Here is a 19181-nt window from a genome sequence, read left to right on the forward strand (position 1 = left end):
GTGTCCCCCCGATCACTTTCTTTACGATTTCTTTTTTGGATAAGGTTTCTCTTTGAATTTGTCGATGTTATCTTAGATCTATTTCTTCAAATCTCAGCCAACATCAAGATAAGGAAGTCCGGAATAGTTTCAAACGGTCTTTTGAGACCGCTTACTGACCGTCGGAGTTGTGGTTTATGATTCGAGGTCCAACCTTCATATCTTGCGTGAAATAGAATGACAGGGGTCCACAAATTATGCCACAGCCCGATGTCGGTGGATAGAGTTGGAGTATACGCAGAACGGGCGAGGGATCGGATTTCGTGGGGTGTTTTCGGACTGTCCGACAAGACAAGCACGCAGTGCGATATTCTCGGGCGCCATCTCCACCAGCTGGGCACGAACGGGAAACATGATGTGGGTAGGATCGATCTCCCGGGTGACAAAACAAGATAACCGGCGCACATTCAATGATATTAAAGCAGCCCAGATGGATCATTGAAGTTGCCCTGATCATAAAATACAACCCTTACCACCACTACCACCACCCTATTTGCCAAAATACGCCACTGCAACCTGCAATCTAGCCAGCCACACTTTGTCACCATGTCTCCCAACGGACAAGCATATTTAGCCAAGCCCGATGCCCCAGAGGGGGCCACCAGATTCCCCCAGGCTCGCCTTGCACCCCTCTCCAACCACCGCACCATCTTCGTGTCCGGCACGGCGTGCTGCCGCCCCGATGGCACCTGGCCCGGCGTCATTGAGAATTTGAACGGAACATACACTCTCGATATTGGCAAGCAAACAGCGGCGGTTCTCGATAACATCGACAATATCATCAAGGGCGCAACAGACGGCAAAGGTGGCATCCACAACCTGATCGACGCTGTGGTGTACATCCTGGACATGGAGAGCCAATACGCTGGCATGAACGAGGAGTGGAACAAGGTTTTTAAGACCCGCGATAGTGCACCAGCTAGAGCTACTATTGGTGTCAGGGAGCTGCCTGATCCTCGGATGATTGTTGAGGTCAAGGCCGTTGCTGTTGTCGATGTATAGCATGTCAAAGATGAAGAAGGAGCATATTGCTGAGGAGGTAGCTGCCTGAGGCCTGTCAGGACCTGCTTCCTTGTTAGATAGGTCTTATGTCTCTCTCTCTTCTATAGTCATTGATAATGTATCAATAAAATGATAGATATCTGTTCCAGATCCCTCCAATGTTTCAGAGACGAAGAACAAGATGGGGCTATATCGGGAACTCGATTCAGACGATAGCACCGTGTCCATTCACAGTTAATGTGGTAGCTCAATTTGTATTGTGTCTCATATAAATTTGAATGTTATATCTCTTGCACGGTCATGGGCTTTCACGCCCCAATGTTATCGTGGCTGTCTTTCTTATCATTTCCCCGCCGAGGCCCCACCACCATTAGGTCGGAAGGCCGAAAGGCCGATGCTTTACATTTATTGCGAAAGAGAAACATGGGGTTCTGAGCACCCAAAATAGACACAACCCTGGGGCGTCGAGTCCCGGTCATATCTTCGACCGACAGACCCTTGCCTTCCTTCTGCGGTTTGGGGCTTGGTGTCAAGCGACGCAGGTCCACAACGTATCACATCGGACGTTCCGACAGACCACATGCTCGGGGAAACCTCCAAGACCGATCCATTTGAGGCAACCTTACTAGTACAAGCGTTTTTGACTTCTGGATGAATGTAAGCTACATTTCACTGAGTCACAATGTCAGGGCCTAAATCTCAGCACTATCAAATCGATGACTTCACTTTCGAGGATGGGACTGGTCCGACGTCAATCCAGCTAGCCTTCCTAGACATTAATCCGACTGCGGACAAGGTAGCCCTTGTTCTGACCTGCTTCCGTGGCCGACTTCAGTCTACCTTGAACTTTAGCCATGGCACCCTCAAAGAGCACAGAGTCATTGTGGTGGCCTTGTTTGGCAATGGTGAATCTTCAAGTCCGTCCAACATGGCCAACTTCCCCCCATCGGTGAACTACCAAGACTGCGTTCGTGCTCAGCACCAGTTAATTCACTCGCATCTCAAAATCCAAGCTATCGATGTGGTGGTTGGTTTCTCCATGGGGGGTCAGTGCTCGTACTACTGGACCCTGATGTACCCCGAGCTAGTCCGCAACGCGGTCATTATCTGCTCCTCAGCTCGTACCAGCCGCCACAATTACCAGTTTCTCGAGGGACCAAAGGCTGCTCTGGAATATTCCGCCGACTACCGCAAGGGAGATAGTACCAGACCCTCTTCAAAGCCACTGGGCGGACTACGGGCTTTTGGCAAAGCGTACTCGGCGTGGTTGACCAGCCCTGAGTGGTTTGAGAAGGAGATGTACCAGTCCTTGGGATACAAAACATTGAGTGATTGGGATAAGGACACGGCTGGGACAAACTATCACAACTGGCATCCTGACGACTTGCTCGCCATGGTAGGTATGTGGCAGAGAGGCGATATCACTTTGATCTCAGGAGACGTATCTCTACAAGAAACGTTATCACGGATCAAAGCACGTGTCCTAGTTATGCCGTGTTCGACAGACCAGTACTTCCGCTGGGAAGCATCTGAAACGGAGGCACGTGTTATTCCTCATTCAACATTCAAGGTCATACCATCTGTATGGGGTCATTTGGCTGGATTGGGTTGTAACCCAGCAGACAAAGACTTTATGGATGAGGCGATAACTTGGTTTTTGAAAGAGCAGTGAGAAAGGACTTGGAGCACGTATGCCCGATATCATTTTGAACAAAATATGTATATTTCTTTCAAATGTAACCTCGTGTAGTCAAAGCTTACACATAGAATAGTCTATTACATGAATGATGCTTTTTTTTACTGCCTTCGCATACATTTAAAAGATCTTTAAAAAGCCGAACTAAGAATACGAGCTGGAAAGATACTAAACAGACATCACAAGGCCGCGAACGCGGCCGACTATTCTTTTGTAGGTACTGAGAAAAATTAGCGACCAACTATGTGTAGATACTAGAACGGTCACATGTAATTCTCCAAGCTTAGAGTCTTGACAATTGTGTATGGTATGTCGACAAAGAATAATATAGACTTTTATGAGGGATATATTGGCTATTGACTGGGAACTGGGAAAATGAAAAGAAAGAGAGGAGGAATAAATTATCTACTACTATCGCAACAGTCCCCTTTAGGACTGAGTCCATCCACCTTGCTCTCCAATATCTCTCGGCCCCGTTCAAACAAAGCTGCAGCCTCAATAAGCCGTTCATCAGCCCAACGCTTTGTAACAATCTGCATACCTACAGGCAGAGGGACATCTGGATGGCCCTCGGCCGTGGAGAAGCCACAAGGGACATTCAACCCGGGATGGCCAGTAACATTAAAGGGGCAAGTATTGCTGGTCAATCCAACGGCAACACCAAGTCTATCCAGCACCGAGGCCCTTCTCCCGTCGGGACCGTTTGGATCTGGGTGAGGCATTGCGACTGTGGGCGCACAAGGCGTGACGAGGATATCAACATGCTCAAGAGCGGAATCGTAGGCAGCTCTGAGCGCAAATACCATGCGATGGGCCTTGGCCTCCAACCCTGCCTTGGAAGACTCCCGAGCGAACTTCTCGCTCAGCATGATGTTGACTACAGCTGGGTTGGTGCATGTCAGCGTGTCGTATGTCTCCTGGGATGGAGGCCATTTGATCTGCGCATGCGGTGACAGGAAGGAAAGGTGGCCAGAGGGGTTGCCCTGGCACAGGTAACTAGACATAGATGGTCTAGTTGCTGCAGTCCAGATTGCTGGACCTTGCTGGTGCATTGGAATCGATACCTCGATGACAGAGGCTCCAACAGCTTCGAAGTATCGTTTTGCTGCCTGGTAGACAATATCGCGCACGTCGGCAGCAACCCCGGGCATGTGGAAAGATTCCTTCAACAGGCCAATTCTAAGTTTGTGACCAGGTCTTGATGTAGAGTGAATTTCTTGCCTCGTCTGAAGCAGCAGTTCTACGTAAGGCTTCACCTGATGTACTAATGGTGATTCAGGGGTCATCCGTGGGTCGTAGCCATCGTACCCTGCCATGACCTCTAACAGCACGGCGATATCTTCAAGCTTGGCCGCCAGCGGGCCCAAGTGGTCGATCATGGGCGACATAGACCCCGCACCAGTGTAGGGAACTAGACCGAAGGTGGGCTTCAACCCGTACAGGCCATTGTAAGAGGCCGGGATCCGCACTGACCCGGCCTGGTCTGTGCCAATAGCCAACTCCACCGTTTGGCCCATTGACGAGCCGCTTCTTGATGCCAGGCGATGAGCTGCAACGAGAACCGCAGAGCCGCTGCTGCTTCCACCAGCCGTATGATTATACAAGAGCGGATTATGGACTGTTCCTGTCGCCGAAGTGAAGGACAAGGGTGACGCACAAAAGCTTTCGCAGGTTGATGTCCCCTTGATGATGCCCCCGGCTCCAAGAATCCGCGAGACCACGACAGCGTCAATAGGGGAGATGGGGTATTCGTTCCCCTGAGCGAATAGTGACTGGGGAACGCCAAGGGTTGTCGGTAGTCCTCCGACATATATGCTATCCTTGATGGCAACGGTACGTCCACCCAATAGGTTGCGTGTTGGAACCGCGGATCTTATATCACATTGGTGACTCCAGCCGTTGAAGGGGTTATTTTCAGGTGCTGGTTTCCAAAAATTGCGATGTTCTAGCGTTGTTTGAGGAAGCAGATCTGGTGCAATATAGTCGGTCGCATTGTCGATGCTTCTCAGGACTGCTTCAAGCGACCTCAACAAAGTAAGGTAATCCTCAGCATCCTTATCATCCAGGGTCTCAATATGAAGCTGGGCTGCGAAAGACCTTAGGGATTTTTCATTTATTTTGGAGCTATGTCGCTTGTTAGATATTATGACTATACAAGTTCATGTACAGGTGTTGCTTACCCCACACCATCTGAGATCGATACGATAGACATTGTGGTGATGGCTTCCCAGAGGAGGGAGAAGAGGTGCAATATTTTAATGTATTTTCGCTCCCGTTTTAGTAATAGCCTCGAGTATCTCTGAGTGGAGTGGTGTATCATTATGATATCTTGGGTGTGTCGGTCGATCCGATGGAACAATGCCGTCAGATGGGCCCACCCTCCCAGATATCGAGATATCGAGACATCTAGCAGAGTCAGCGTAACTTCGCTTTTCTCTGTCGTTAGGTATATTCTCCGAGATTCTCTTGTTGTATGGGTTTAAATCTTTGATGTTATTCAACGGTATTTTGAACCCATTATTCATTTTTAATGTCCATCTCCTTGACCGTGGATAGGTGGCTTAGTATTTGATTCAAGACCAACTGGAGGACGACACATTATATATTCTTTTGATAATGCAACACCGTGAAATATTTTGAGTTTACTTAATGGTGAAAAGCACATATAAAACAACAATGATGGATTCGAATTAATCGCACGTATGAAATAGCATGTAACATGTTGATTCGGTTGATATTTGCCCATTTCTTGTATGACCCATTTCTTGTATGAAACATTTCCCTTCAATGTCCGCTTCGTCCCTTTATTCCTGACCATTGGCAAGCAGAATACGGCCTCCGTCAACACAAAGCGATATTCCATCCACGTACGCCTAGACACGACATTAGCATTGTTCCAGCCCCATAAGATAAGAGAGATCAATCTCCAACAAAGCTGCAGAGACTTACTCCCGCGCGACTGACGAGGTACAAGATAGTACCAGCAATGTCGTCCTCGATTCCTGCTCTCTTGGCAGGGACTCTGTCGAAAAGGGCGCTGAAGAGGTTCCCTTCCTCCCCAACGGGGTTCATGTTGCTTGGAACAACTGTATCGATCAGCAGCTGAATCAATTCATGTAGGTTATACAACGCCCGGTTTTACTCACAGCCTGGGTTAATTCCCACAACTCGTACATAAAAGCGGCTGAACTTGGCTGCTAATAGCTTGACTAAGTGATCAGTTGCGGCCTTGCTCGTAGCATAACTCGTCAGGTCCACGTTTGTCGCATTATGCATACTTGCGCATGAGCTGGTCATAACCACCACTCCGCGACCCTCGCTTCGACCGACCCGGCCACCGGGTAGTTCAAGCCGCGAGGCTGCTTCCAGTAATGGGAGAAAAGCCACGGAAAGGAAGTAGTGGGCAGTTGTGTTGACGCAAAATGTGTCGGCCCAGTCCGAGTGTCGTGATGACCACATGGAAGCCTGCAGTTCGGACAAAGATGCCTCCAAGACATTACATTGGACAGGTGGGTCTCGTCTTATGCCAGCGTTAGAAATGAGCATGTCAACATGCCTTTCTTGCTGGCCGACCTGAGTGGCGAGATCTTGGATAGCTTGCTTGTCGGAAACATCGCAGGGGATTCTGAGTTGACACTTAGTAGAGTATTGGTGGTATTGGATGCCGAGCTTGCTATCATCCCAACTTACCCATGCGCAGAGCCTCCAAATTCCTTGCCGAGTTCGTTGAGCTCCGCGACCTTTTTTTCAATGGGTTCACTTGGTAAAGCAACGATGTACACTTTGGCGCCGTTTCTCACAAGTCCCTGTTACAAAAGTCAACTTTTAAAGAAAAGCAGTGGAAGGCATTTGAAAATTGCAATCTTAAACCAGCATACAAAAATTCACCTACTCTCGCAATCATAAAGCCGAGGCCACTGCTGCCTCCTGTCACAACTGCTACATACCCCTTCACCCCGAACAAGCTATCAGTAAAAAGAGAAGACATATTGACAAGACAATGGAACAAGCTGTGCTGTAATTTTACTTTGTCAAACCAAAGACGTCACAAAATGTGGCACGTGTGCTACTTTAAGGGGGTTTTGATAAGCGCTACGTTGCCCGTCGGACTGGCCGACAAGGAAATGGTTCATCGGGGATCTGACCCCAGGGTACGGTAACCTTTTTGGGCCAGGATTCAATTGGGGTTATCCAGTGATCGCAATCACAGACCCCTGTTTCGCAACTTCTTTGCTCAGACACTCCGGGGAGGCTTAGACTTACCTTGTCTTACTTTGGGGTTTTCAATCGCGGGGCTAGGATGTATCGTCAGTGCTGAATGAGCGGATGCATCGGAACATATCGTTTAATACTTCTAATATAGACGGTAAAATTTGCAAACAACGGTAATCACATCGTATTATGTCAAGTGTGAAGACCTGCTCCCTTTACCATGCAATTGCCTCTATGTCAATCCTCAAATAAGGTTATTTGCATAAATAATGATATTCTCCGTGGCTATCCCCAGAACACATTCTGTAAATTCCAAGGCTTCTGGCTCACACCGGCAGCAACTTTTAAATACATAATTACTCCTTGTAATGCTCTCTGGTCCTCTGTTCGGCGAGATCCAGGCACTTATCCGTCACGGCTGTATCACGGGGAATGAGCTTGACCTTGAATTCCCTGGGAATGGCAACCAACGCCGTCTTGAACTGGTTATACTCGACATAGTCGGTGTTGGGGGGGTTTTCTTTGCTCGCTACGATCTTGTATGACGATATAATCCTTACTAATGCAGAGTACAAGAGGCGGGAAGCCATGTACTGGCCTGAGCAACCACGAGAGCCAGTGCCAAAGCTCAAGTGACCCAGGCCGATGCTTTCATCTTCAGTGGGAGGGCTCACGGTCTTCAGCCACCGCTCGGGATTGAAACTTCCAGCGTCAGGTCCGAAGTGATCAATATCTGCAGATGTTAGACTTAAATATAATGACCAAGACAAATTATTTCAGCTGTGGATCACTCACCATGGTTACCCGCCTGCGCGTTGATCAAGATCATAGTCTTGGGGGGGATAACAGCACCATTCCAGGTGACTTCGGAGACGGTCTTCCGGGGAAGACTCATGGAGCTGACGGTGTAGTATCGGCCAGCCTCCTTGACAATGGCATTAATGTAGGGGATAGTCTCCTCCTTAAATGATCCAGTCCAGGCTTCCTGGATATCAGGGTAGTGTCGCTTAATATCCTCGTAGGCCCGATCCTGCCATTCCTGTCCTTCCTCGGTCGACAGAGATCCAATGCAAGAGGTCAAAGTACCGGGAATAGTCTCGAAACCACCAGAAACCAAAGACAAACAGATTGAAGAGACTTCAACGCCGGATAGCTTGGTTTCCTGGTCCTTGAGAATGGCAGCAGAAATGCAAGGCTTGTCGGTACCATTCTTGATCATCTCACGGACCTTGTTCAAGAGGAGGTCCAGATAGGCATCGCGTCGGTCCCGGAGGTTCTTTGACCGGGCATTCTTCTCGTTGTTAGGAAGGTATCTAAGGGCTGGGATATAATCCTGCAGGTTCTCGGAGGCGCTGCGTAACAGGGAAATAGACGATCCCACGTGGAGAATTTCACGGAGCAGGTCGTCGTAGACAGCGTCCATGCGAATACCATAGCAGAGCGTCAGGGTTGTGTTGAGCGCGTATCGCTGAATATAAGGGCGAACGTCAATTTCTATCTGACCGTCGCCACTGTCCTTTTTCATATCCCGCAGGATGCAGTAGCTCTCTAGGTCAAGCATGGGGTAGTAGTTCTTCAAGGCAGGGCGGCCCAGAGCGGTACCGGCAGCCTTGCGCTTCTTCTTACAGGACTCATCCCAGGGCGAAGATCCAATGGTGAAGCCCTGGGTGCTGCTGATTACACCGTGGAAGGTGTAGAGCTTGGGGCGGTCAATGACTGCATTCTGGTTGCCGAGGAGCATCTTCTTGCAGTCATCGAATGAGTTCACAACGACGGCTCTGGTATTGCCCAGCTTGATCTGAAAAACAGATTGGTTATACTGGCGCCACCATTTTTCGCAAACTGTAGCATGATCCTCGCCGAGCTTGAGAAGATGTCCAAACATGGGAACAGCGCCGGGAATTTCCGGAATGCCCTTGATGTGAGGAATGTCGGTGGCATACATAACCTGTCGATATTTTCAGCCAATGAATATTAAGAAGCCAACAATAACTATCTTGAGAATGGTCGCAAGCACACTTACGGTGTAGAGCGCATAGGTGAGCAGCACCACCACGACAGTTGTCATGACTGGTCCAGCATGCTCTTGCTCCTTAAGCTGGTGCAGTTGGAACCCCAACCAATCAATGGTTCCATGGGCCTTGGAGTCCATATTGGAAGAATGAGTATAGTTGGTAGACTGGGAACAGGAGAGATGTGTTGTGAGTGTTGGTCGGTCGAGGAGGTATTGGAAATGATATATCCTTTAATGTTCAATATTATAAATGATTCTTCGTTTAAAATTCCGCATATCCCTCAGTTGGATTAATCGCAAACAGCTATTTAATGATAAGCGGATGATCCAATGGCGTTGAGGTTACCCCACTCGAGCTTATGGAGATGTTACAGCGGCACTACCGACGAGGTATGGCAGATATTGGTGTCACATTAAAAATCTTTTGTTTTGCATGAGCATCATAATTTGTAAATTCCCGCCCAAAAATTATCATGGCAGATACCAAGTTCCCACGACAAGCCTAGTCGATTTGTTTTCATGTGCATCACCAACACAGTAGCCAATGAGCACAAACTTTGAGTAAAGATAAACACATTAGGGATAACAACAAGAACAGACCGACCTGATGCACTGTCAGCACAAAGATGCATGATCCGACAGCCTTTGGAAGACCTCCGGTCGCGTCGATAACACCGTCGGGATCCCCGACGACCGATTACGGGCATATCCACCACTTCGCAAGACCACATGAGTTGAGAATGTTATCGGATCCCTTGTATTGTTGTGCATCCTAGCCAATAAAGTTGGTCCACTCTGCTTCCATTAATTAATCCCCAAGATAAGGCTTGTTATAAGGATGTCGGAACCTGGGGAAGGATGAACTCTTATAAGACAGAGCAAGCCAGCTAGCTACAACGTTCAATTTACATCATTCCACTTTTGAGCCATGAATAATATCCGAGTATCTTCAGACAAATACGAAAATGGTAGCGAAAAGGATGTCTGCCTGACAACGCCGAGAGTAGATTCGTTTGCTGCACAGGAGCCGCCCCAACTCCCATCTCCCATCTCCCAACATGGAAGGAGCAGTATCGTAGAATTGGAAACAGCTCGGAAGGGGGTCCTTATTTGCATGCCCGTTACTTGGTCACCTTTTTAAAATGCTGTTGTTTATATCTGATTTGTCCTACGTTTATGCCACTTCTGTCTAATTGTTAAATTCATTGGAATATCACCGTTTTCAAATTGTGCATATACTATTTATAATTAGTTAGGTTGTAGTCCAAGTTTGCTTCAATGTGTTTTTGGTGCGATGGTTTAAATATATATTCAACCAGCTGTAGAGAGATAACATCTATTTATGGCTGATTCGACACTGCTCATTTTGAACGAAGACTGTCAAGCATAATAAAATTATATATACTCCGTTGCCTTTATCGCGTTGTTTCTTGAATCTTAAATATCTATAGAGCACATAATGTAGGTTTTGCGACCGTGAAGTATCTTGTTCAGTGTGGTAGGAAGTGTATTTACGAGACATGTAATTTAAACACGTATTTATCTTGTCGGATATATTACATAGGGTTGATATACACGCTGCACGTGGCGTGGTATTACATCTTTCAATACCTCGTTGGATTGAGTTCTTATCTCGCCTATCAAGACAAAGTATGTAATTTTCAAGCTGTGTGTAATTCACGTAACTTACAGGGCAGTGAACCAAGGACCTGGAAAGCTTGGAAGGCCCCCCAGATGGATGCGGGGGCAATCGGGGAACAACGAAGATAAGGAGCAGATAGCCAAATACTCCAAATTCTGAAGTTCCGGGAATCCCACCCTGAGCCAGCTGCAGCAGGCGACAAGAAAATGCTGAAACACTCGTCACATATTTGCGACTCTTCTCTTCCCAAATGATGCCCGACAACGGCATAGCTCCCGCTGCGTCGGCAGCCCCGTCTTCGGCCACAGCAAGGGCGCGAGCTTCATGCTCGCGATGCCACAAGAGGAAGAAGAGATGCGACAGAGCGTTGCCGTCATGCAAGAATTGCGTCTCGGCGCGAGTGGGGTGTAGCTTCGAGGACGATGATCTTCAGACAGCTTCGTATCCCATAGTGTGAGTCGCCCTATGAGATTGAGGGGCTGGAGGAATTAAGTCTCTCCCAGCCTCTCACCCTTAGCCCTGCAGAGCCGCTCACGTTCTCGAATGGTTCCAAGCAGGCTTCTAACATAGTCACAGGTATGTCCAGGGCCTGGAAGAAAAGCTTCGCCGTCTTGGGAGGGCTATGGCTGCCAAAGAACAGAATACGCCCCAAGTCGCACAGGCTACGCCGATCTTGAACAATAATCACCTCTATGATGGCTTTGAAATGCCAGAAATAACAATGGTGGACCAGAGATGCAGCCCCCAAGGCGTTGAGGGAAGCCCATTAGGAAACGCATCCACCCTTGCCGGAAACGCTGCAGGTCTGATACAAGGCCTTCTTGTGACCCCACGGCCCACACCAGACCAGACCTCAACCTTTGGCCAGCAACTCACAGCACTCTCGCTGGAGGCTACTGCTGAACGACACTTGGGATCGACCACAGGACTCTCATTCGCGAACCTGACCCAGATGATTCTACGCCGTTTGGCGCCAGACAAGGCGGACTTTGTATTTAATAACCATCAGGATGACACCACGAGAATTAATCTCTTGGACCTCGGCTCTCCTTCAGACCCCTTCAACGAGTCTTTCTTCCAAAGCTTGAATGAGTCTATCTCCCCCTACTCGCTACTGTTTGGTGACCTACTCTTCACCGACTTTGCTGGGTCCGGTGCCGCGCTTGACTCTCTGGCCTGGCCAAGTGACGAAACACATGTGCGGCGGCTGGTGGACTTTTATTTTTCTCACTCCCATACTCTCTATCCCATCTTGGACCGGTCCGAGGTCATGGACACTATTGAAAAGATCCATCAGAATCCTCAGAACTTGGCCACACAAACTCCCCTCCACGCCTTCAGAATCTGGATGGTCCTGGCCATCGGTTCTACCGCTTACTCTTCCGTCACTCTTACCGAGGAATCGGAATCAATGCTGTTTTACAATAAGGCCTTGCAGTATTCTGAGCAGGCCTTGGGAGGTGACGAGATGGTAGGAACCCCCACATATAGCTTCATCACTGACTATAGCGAAACTGACGGGAGCCTAGTCTACCCTGGAAGCCATAACGCTCCAGGTTTCTTATTCCTTTTTCAATCAACTAGGTCCTAGTGAGTGATGAATAGTTGACCGATATTCCAGGCACTGACGGAAGCAGATACCTGGTTCCTTGTTGGCACAGCTGCCCGTCTGGCCTTGGGTATGGGGCTTCATGCCGCCTCGTCATATCGCAAATTTCCTCTTAATGTGCAACAAAGGCGCAAACGAATTTTTTTTTCAATATACATGATGGATCGGTAGGTTCATCCTATCACTTCTCCTTCTCCCTCTCTTATCCAAATTCACGCGGCTAATGGCAACACTCAGTGTTGTTTCCATTACTTTAGGCCGACCGTTCGCACTTCATGACGACGATATAGATGTAACGGTGAGTCCAACCTTTGTGTGAATAAACCGAAAAATACTCTCTTGAAACATGCCTTACTGAGTGCGACCAGCCCTTTGAAGATGCCGATGAAGAATTTATACACGCCGACTGCATAAGCCCCCAAAGCCCCCTCCAGCCATCACTGATGGCCGTTCCACTACACATTCTATCACTGCGGAGAATTGCAGGCAAAATTTCGCGACAAGTCTACGGAAACGTCAAGGATACAACCTTGACTTTACAAGAGCGTGAGGCAATACTAGCTTCATTACACCAAGAGCTTCTCGACTGGCGTCGGAGCATGCCCTTCCCACTCCCCGACATCAATGACAGTGTGCCACATCTCAACACAACTTGGTATGACTTCAACTACTATACCCACCTCGCGATGATCTACCGACCATCCCCGCTATGTCCGGTTTCCGACTTGAAGCGGATAAAAATGCTGGAGATGGCAGCGTCAATGTCACTCCGCCAAGCATTCAGCATGCATCAGCAACAACGATTTGCCTACAACTGGTTGAATTTTCTCGCTCTCTTCACGGCAACGTTGTCATTAGTCTATGCGATAACGGCTCAGCCTGATGACTTAAGCACCGTATTGAGAAACACACGAGCTATCGCCGACCTCGAGCTCGCGACACAGCTTTTCGAGACACTTGGATTCAAGTTTTTGGCGGCTAAGGAGATCCAGGACATGATTGCAAAGATATCCCGGCGATATAAAGAGGTTCGCGCCTTGAAGGATACGGAGCCTAATGTGGCTTATTGACAAAAACCGGTGGTTCGATCATGTATGGTAATAAATAGTGGTATGTAATTCTAACTAAAATCTATCAACAGCAAAGAGCCCGAGAAGGTAGATCAATATGTTCTGCATTGAGCTGACTGAGAGAGTCGGGGGAGTATAGAGACGGAGAGAGAGAGAGAGTCTTTTATTTTTTATTTTTGAATACCGTTCCAAGATCATATTAATTTAGAACAGTATGTCGTGTTCCAAAATGGACTCGATAAATTATCACGCAATGCTGTCAAATAAACTTTCGGAAACTTAACCCGAAAACTTAACCCCAGAAACCAGCCAAACTTGGAGATATTGATGTCATCACCCAAACCAACAGTCATGAATTCAACCTCAAGACACTCATTCAGAGTTGATACCCTAGCACAAAAAAAAACATATACACTACGATGATTACCTGGAGCTCCATTGCGCGCACCTTCCAGCGGGTTTGTACAATATACCGGTGATCTAGAAAGATATACTAATCATAGTGCAGCACTGTGCGCCCCTCAGAGCCCAAGTACGACATCTAAGTCTACTTGAACACCACTCCCACAAATTACTCCAAGAAGTAATATATCCCTTTGTACAAGGCAAGCCCTATACTAATACAACCCAGTTCAAACTACCAGTTCCACCGGGGTTCCTTGTTACAACCCCAGAGCAAGCCAGGCATGTTGTCTCTGTGATAAGTAAGTCCACACCATCCTCTCCAGTTCCCCGTGCTACCGAAACCAACATCCCGTCAGATGGACCATCAATGATAAAAGCCCAAGTCCTCGCTGGTGGCCGCGGCAAAGGCAAATTCAACAGCGATGGTAAAAGCGGCGTCCGTCAGGTCTACTCGTCAGTTCTCTAAATTCCCAATCTCAATCCCAATCCCAATCCCAAACACAAACACAACTAACCCAAATGTAACACAACCAGACCAGATGAAGCCTTCAAAAGCGCCACCAACATGCTCGGGTACTACCTAACAACAGCGCAAACCCCAGAAGACGGACTCCGCGTCGACAAGCTCTACATCTACAAAGCTATGTCCATCGCACAGGAATTCTACCTCGCAATGACATTTGATCGACAGCACGCCTCACCAGTACTACTAATCTCCTCATCCGGCGGAACGGATATCGAATCAAACGTCGACAAGCTGCACAAACTCTGGTTCGGACTTTCGACCGGCATCACCGACGAGATCGATGCATATATCCAAGCCGAGCTTGGATTCTCGGATCTCGAGATGAAGGATATACACCGGATCCTGGTGCGGATGGTCAAGTTGTTCAAGGAGAAAGACGCGACACTACTTGAGTTGAATCCGCTGGTGCGTACGGAGGAAGGGGAGTTCATTTGTCTGGATGCTAAGTTCGGGTTTGATAATGCGGCGCGGTATAGACAGGAGGGGATCTTTGCATTGGAGGAACGATCGCCGGAACAAGAGGAGGAACATCAGTTGGCAGAAATGGGGCTGAGTTATGTGCGGCTTGATGGGAATATTGGGAATATTGTTAATGGCGCTGGGTTGGCGATGGCGACTAATGATCTTATTAGTTTGTATGGAGGGAAATGTGCGAACTTTTTGGATGTTGGGGGTGCGGCGACGAAGGAGACTTTGTCAAAGGCTTTTGGGGTTTTGATGAGGGATCGGAGGATTAAGGGGATTTTGATCAATATTTATGGTGGTGAGTATACAGGTATACAGTGGGGCAATGGAATAGCTGATCGGTGATAGGTATTGTGCGATGTGATATGATTGCTGAGGCGATTGTTGCTGCTGCTAGTGAGATGGGGGGTTTCAAATGCCCCGTTGTGGTTCGGTTGCAGGGGACTAATTCCGAAAAGGGATTGAAGCTGGTAAGGAGAATTGTCGATTTTTATAGCATCGGCTAATCCCAATTATAGATCGAACAATCTGGGTTGGATAACTTGGTTGTAGAAGCCGACTTTGAGAAAGCTGCTCGAATGATCGTGAAGCAAACAACCGGGGTTGAATTGTAACAAATTGATTGACAAATCGAAAGATAGTCGCAGATGCTGTTACTATATACATATAAAATCATGTCGTAGCCTGAGACGAATATGCTCAACAGGACTCAAAGAAGAAAGCATCCTCCAAAGATATACTCGCTATCACAAAAGCCATGCCCGTAAATCCAGAAATCCTCGGTAGTCCCTTCGATAAAGAAGCCTTATTCAAAGCTCAGGCTCGATCTTAACCGGTGAATCGGCCATTTCCTCCTCCGCCGTAGGCTTCCTAGCCCAGACTCGGCGACTAAACTTGATCAGCAAATATAACCTCTCGGAGGATTGACATCAGAAACTCACGCATATTCATAGGCATGTGTCCGAGGATTCCTCAACTCAGCCCGAACCTTCGATAGATACACCTGGACCTCCTGCTGAGTCCAGGGAGTGGGCGCACCAAACTTGGTGAGCAGCCACATAGCCCAGCCCTCCAACGCCGCGACCCAGTGAGCGTATTGAAGCTGCCCGACCTCCTTGAGAACTTTATCTCTCGGCCAAGGCCCCAAAGGAATCTTGTATGGCTTTTCTTGCACATCGACAAAACCAGCCTTCTCCATTGCGCCTCGCATTGTCTCTTGCGTTAGGAGGGAGCGGCCGGCTCGCTCAGAGCAGCCGATGAAATTATCTCCCCATGTGGCTAGAACACCGTCTTCTTTCAGGGTGCCGTCGTCGCTATATACTCGCACATCTAGTTCGATCTGTTCGATCCAGCCGCCTGGGGTAAGAGAGCTGGATAGCGTGATGGTTAGATACAGTTGTTTGGTACGTAGGGGTAAAATGTGGAGAAGGAACTCACTCGTAGCACTGCTTGTATAACTGATCCCATCCGTCGGGTGTGAATGCTCCCAGCATGAGGCGCATGTGGATAAAGTCGAATGGTTCTCTCCAGGTCCATTCGCGGAGGACATCATCTACTTCGAGTACGCAGTTGGGTGGCATCCATGTCACCGGAGGGGGGAAGATGTCGACGCCACGGACAGTTGCTGAAACTTGTTAGACTGCCAAAATTGGCTCAAGGGAATTGAAGGAGATTACGTACCAGATGAATACATATCCGCCATATCACTAGGTGAATGTGAGCAATAGTTAATTAAAGAGGATGGGTAGGACCTTACATAGCCCATGTTCCTTTACCAGTGCCAATATCCAGAATGTGCTGTATTTACTCTTAGCAAGGGTAAATAATCACAATCTATATCAATATCTTACCTGAGGAGATTTGCCAATGGGAGCGTGGTGAAGAGGGTTTTCTCGGTCATGGTCTAACACAAGAAACATCATATGACTGAATATCACATATTAGCTGTTGCTTCGACCAGACCAACAGACGAAGGAAAAAATCGCGTATTTACCCAATCTCAAAAGCTTCGAATTGCTGTTCATCGGAAGGACTCCTGTATGACAACATTAGCCCCGATTCTCCCACATTGAAGCATCGCGACCGACCAATAGTCATCTTCCTTCAGAGCCTGGTATCTGCTCGTAGTATTAGCAAGGGCGCATGTATTTACTGTTTGCGTTGATTCACTCACCTTCTGCCATTTTCCAACCGACCCTTCGCTATTGACGAGGCGATAGACGTAGTTTCCCTGACACCGTTAAAGAGCTGAATGCTGTGGGAATCATTTTGGCAACTCACGACTGGAAGTCTTCGGGTTCCCAGTCTTGGGTCAGAGCGTAGTAATTTGAATCCTGGCAGTGTTAGATATCATGTCAGAAACTGCAGTTTAATAACTCACGACAGCTATTTTTTCCGCCATAGTTCTGTGTTTTGGACTAGAAAGAGAAAAAAACGTGGCAAGTGGAAATGACCAGGGGCGGGGGGGTTCTCGGATGTATCCGGCCAAGCTAAACTTATATCGTTTCAACGGTGTATGTTGTACTTATGTTAGGGCTCAAGGATATTATGCACATTGTCATGTACAACATAGTTGATCTCTTTCCAGATTTGGGTATGGGCCCAGTGCCGTGTCGAGGGGACCCGCTGTCAAGCTTGGAAGGTGGCATGTGCAACCCACCGGATATCATATCTCCTCAACTAGTCTTGCATCGCTGATTTTCATAATTCCACTGAAAAGCAACCAAGATCCCATACAAATGTATAGCCGCTCCAATCACCACTGAAATGTGAAATACCTGGTGAGACGATCCCCAAATATCAAACCTTCCGGGTTTCCATGACTCCGGGAAATGCGTCTGCCACCAATTAGCATGATCCCGCCTAAGCCCATCCCACCAAGCAACGCACCGCGTAAAACAAGACTCCGACCACGATGACAAGTCCTTCAAGATATTATATCGCAATCCGGTTTGTTGATCTAGCTGCTGATAAGGGAAGATACTGACACCATGGATGATCGGAGCAAATGCCGTAAGTCCCGTCGCCACGAAGGCCAATACCCGAAACAGTCTCCACTTTGGGCTTTGGAATTGGGGATGCACCACGACAAATCCTGTCATGAAGCCTAGAGTGCCGATCTAGACGCAATAAAGTTAGTTCCATGAGCGATAGAAGGATGAAAGAATTGTGAACAAACCATTGACCAATGAAGCCAATATATATCCCCGAAATAAATGAGCCGAGAATTTGGATCACAATAGCAACATAATCCAAGCGAACCTAAAAGTCCGCGAAACGGGCAGAATGACAAAGGAGAGTGTGGTATGCAGACGAGATACCAAAACAAATGACGGAGGCTGTCAAGTAAGTATGAAAAACAAGCTGATCAGCCCAGATAGCGCCCGGGAAAGAGGTCGAGAAATGAGCATGGAGAACTCCATTGCCCAGCAAAGCTATAGTGGCTGGGACGAGATAGGAGTAAACATTCACAGTTTCGTTGTGAAGGTGCAGCAAGCTGCACAGACACTGAAATATTGACGGCATTACTGGTCTATAGCTAGTCCAAATATATGGATTATGGCTATACCACAAGGGAACTTCATCATGGTTCAACAGCCGTGGTCCTGAGGGGCTTCCTGGGCTATCGCTGCGGTCCGTACCGTTCGGCAGCCCCTTGGCATGCGACAGCTGTTTGGGCAGTCCCATCGCTCAACTCCATCGATTTTGTTTGAATAACATTCTAAAGAGATAAAAATTTGTGAATACGAGCGAGAGACCCGGATCTTATGTGTGATGGCGGAACACCGGGTGCTGCCGCAGTCGCCTAGCTCCTCGATCCCCCTGTTTGGCCACCTAAGTCTTGTTTAAGTGAAGTGTGATTGGTCTCAAGATTGATCAAGTCCAACCACGTTCACTACACTGTTCTAGTGTGGGGTTGAGATGTGATAGAAATGCAGGACTGCTAACCAAAGGTACCTTGCAGTGATTCTGCTATCATTCGTACATTAGTGGCGCTAGCGGTGATGGGCGTGCTTCTCAACGATAAATATTCACCACGTCCGCGGTTTGATACTGTATGTTGAAGTCGGTTATCTTCAACGAAATGCTGAGACGTGTATAAGAGAGTTGGGGGTTCACGTCAATTCTTTCTGTGCCGGCTACATGATCTTCATCCTATAACACCCGATCACACTCTTTTGGTGGGTTCAAATATTTATTAATCCCACATATATATACCTCAGATGGCTTCCAACTTTGTGAATCGAACTATTACTACCGCATGTTTGTAAGTGCGCAGGGTCCAATGGCAATAATGCTAATTTGGAAGGATTTCAAGGGCGGGGTTGTGTGTGATGAGCCAGAAAAGGGGGGGGGGGGCTATATGANCCTATATAACAACAATGACTTTTGAAGAATCTCACAAAATTACTCTCGAGGTACGCATTATGGCCATAATGTTGGGTACTTGATCGAAGGTTATCTATCCCATGCGGGCACATGGCTCTCTCCAATGTTTAGA

General features: G+C 47.9%; 7 protein-coding genes across 7 annotated transcripts; 4 read left to right on the forward strand and 3 right to left on the reverse strand.

Moving 5' to 3' along the window:
* Positions 1 to 585: 585 nt before the first annotated feature.
* Positions 586 to 1041, forward strand: PEX2_041140 (RidA family protein; the record flags this gene model as incomplete). The annotated part of the gene is made up of 1 exon (XM_016741389.1): positions 586 to 1041. One exon carries the CDS (start codon positions 586 to 588, stop codon positions 1039 to 1041), a length of 456 nt encoding a protein of 151 aa, XP_016599560.1.
* Positions 1042 to 1723: 682 nt separating this feature from the next.
* PEX2_041150 (uncharacterized protein) lies at positions 1724 to 2713 on the forward strand (the record flags this gene model as incomplete). The annotated part of the gene is made up of 1 exon (XM_016741390.1): positions 1724 to 2713. One exon carries the CDS (start codon positions 1724 to 1726, stop codon positions 2711 to 2713), a length of 990 nt encoding a protein of 329 aa, XP_016599561.1.
* Positions 2714 to 3138: 425 nt separating this feature from the next.
* PEX2_041160 (Amidase) lies at positions 3139 to 6725 on the reverse strand (the record flags this gene model as incomplete). Its single annotated transcript, XM_016741391.1, has 7 exons — positions 3139 to 4861; positions 4918 to 5143; positions 5553 to 5610; positions 5687 to 5823; positions 5884 to 6362; positions 6428 to 6543; positions 6630 to 6725. 7 exons carry the CDS (start codon positions 6723 to 6725, stop codon positions 3139 to 3141), a joined length of 2835 nt encoding a protein of 944 aa, XP_016599562.1.
* Positions 6726 to 7305: 580 nt separating this feature from the next.
* Positions 7306 to 9101, reverse strand: PEX2_041170 (cytochrome P450; the record flags this gene model as incomplete). The annotated part of the gene is made up of 3 exons (XM_016741392.1): positions 7306 to 7682; positions 7745 to 8897; positions 8973 to 9101. 3 exons carry the CDS (start codon positions 9099 to 9101, stop codon positions 7306 to 7308), a joined length of 1659 nt encoding a protein of 552 aa, XP_016599563.1.
* A 1754-nt stretch (positions 9102 to 10855) lies between these two features.
* Positions 10856 to 13284, forward strand: PEX2_041180 (uncharacterized protein; the record flags this gene model as incomplete). Its single annotated transcript, XM_016741393.1, has 6 exons — positions 10856 to 11058; positions 11182 to 12076; positions 12135 to 12195; positions 12243 to 12381; positions 12452 to 12512; positions 12583 to 13284. 6 exons carry the CDS (start codon positions 10856 to 10858, stop codon positions 13282 to 13284), a joined length of 2061 nt encoding a protein of 686 aa, XP_016599564.1.
* A 419-nt stretch (positions 13285 to 13703) lies between these two features.
* PEX2_041190 (succinate--CoA ligase subunit beta) lies at positions 13704 to 15294 on the forward strand (the record flags this gene model as incomplete). Its single annotated transcript, XM_016741394.1, has 5 exons — positions 13704 to 13742; positions 13916 to 14142; positions 14224 to 14978; positions 15029 to 15150; positions 15199 to 15294. The coding sequence occupies 5 exons, from the start codon at positions 13704 to 13706 to the stop codon at positions 15292 to 15294; spliced, it is 1239 nt and encodes a 412-aa protein (XP_016599565.1).
* Positions 15295 to 15489: 195 nt separating this feature from the next.
* On the reverse strand, positions 15490 to 17081 carry PEX2_041200 (class I SAM-dependent methyltransferase; the record flags this gene model as incomplete). Its single annotated transcript, XM_016741395.1, has 11 exons — positions 15490 to 15568; positions 15622 to 16050; positions 16118 to 16304; positions 16361 to 16386; positions 16437 to 16477; positions 16531 to 16606; positions 16674 to 16715; positions 16768 to 16797; positions 16854 to 16910; positions 16961 to 17013; positions 17061 to 17081. The coding sequence occupies 11 exons, from the start codon at positions 17079 to 17081 to the stop codon at positions 15490 to 15492; spliced, it is 1041 nt and encodes a 346-aa protein (XP_016599566.1).
* Positions 17082 to 19181: the final 2100 nt, after the last annotated feature.

The sequence above is a fragment of the Penicillium expansum genome (assembly GCF_000769745.1).
Source record: "Penicillium expansum strain MD-8 chromosome Unknown contig133, whole genome shotgun sequence".
NCBI classification, from domain to species: Eukaryota; Fungi; Ascomycota; class Eurotiomycetes; order Eurotiales; family Aspergillaceae; genus Penicillium; species Penicillium expansum.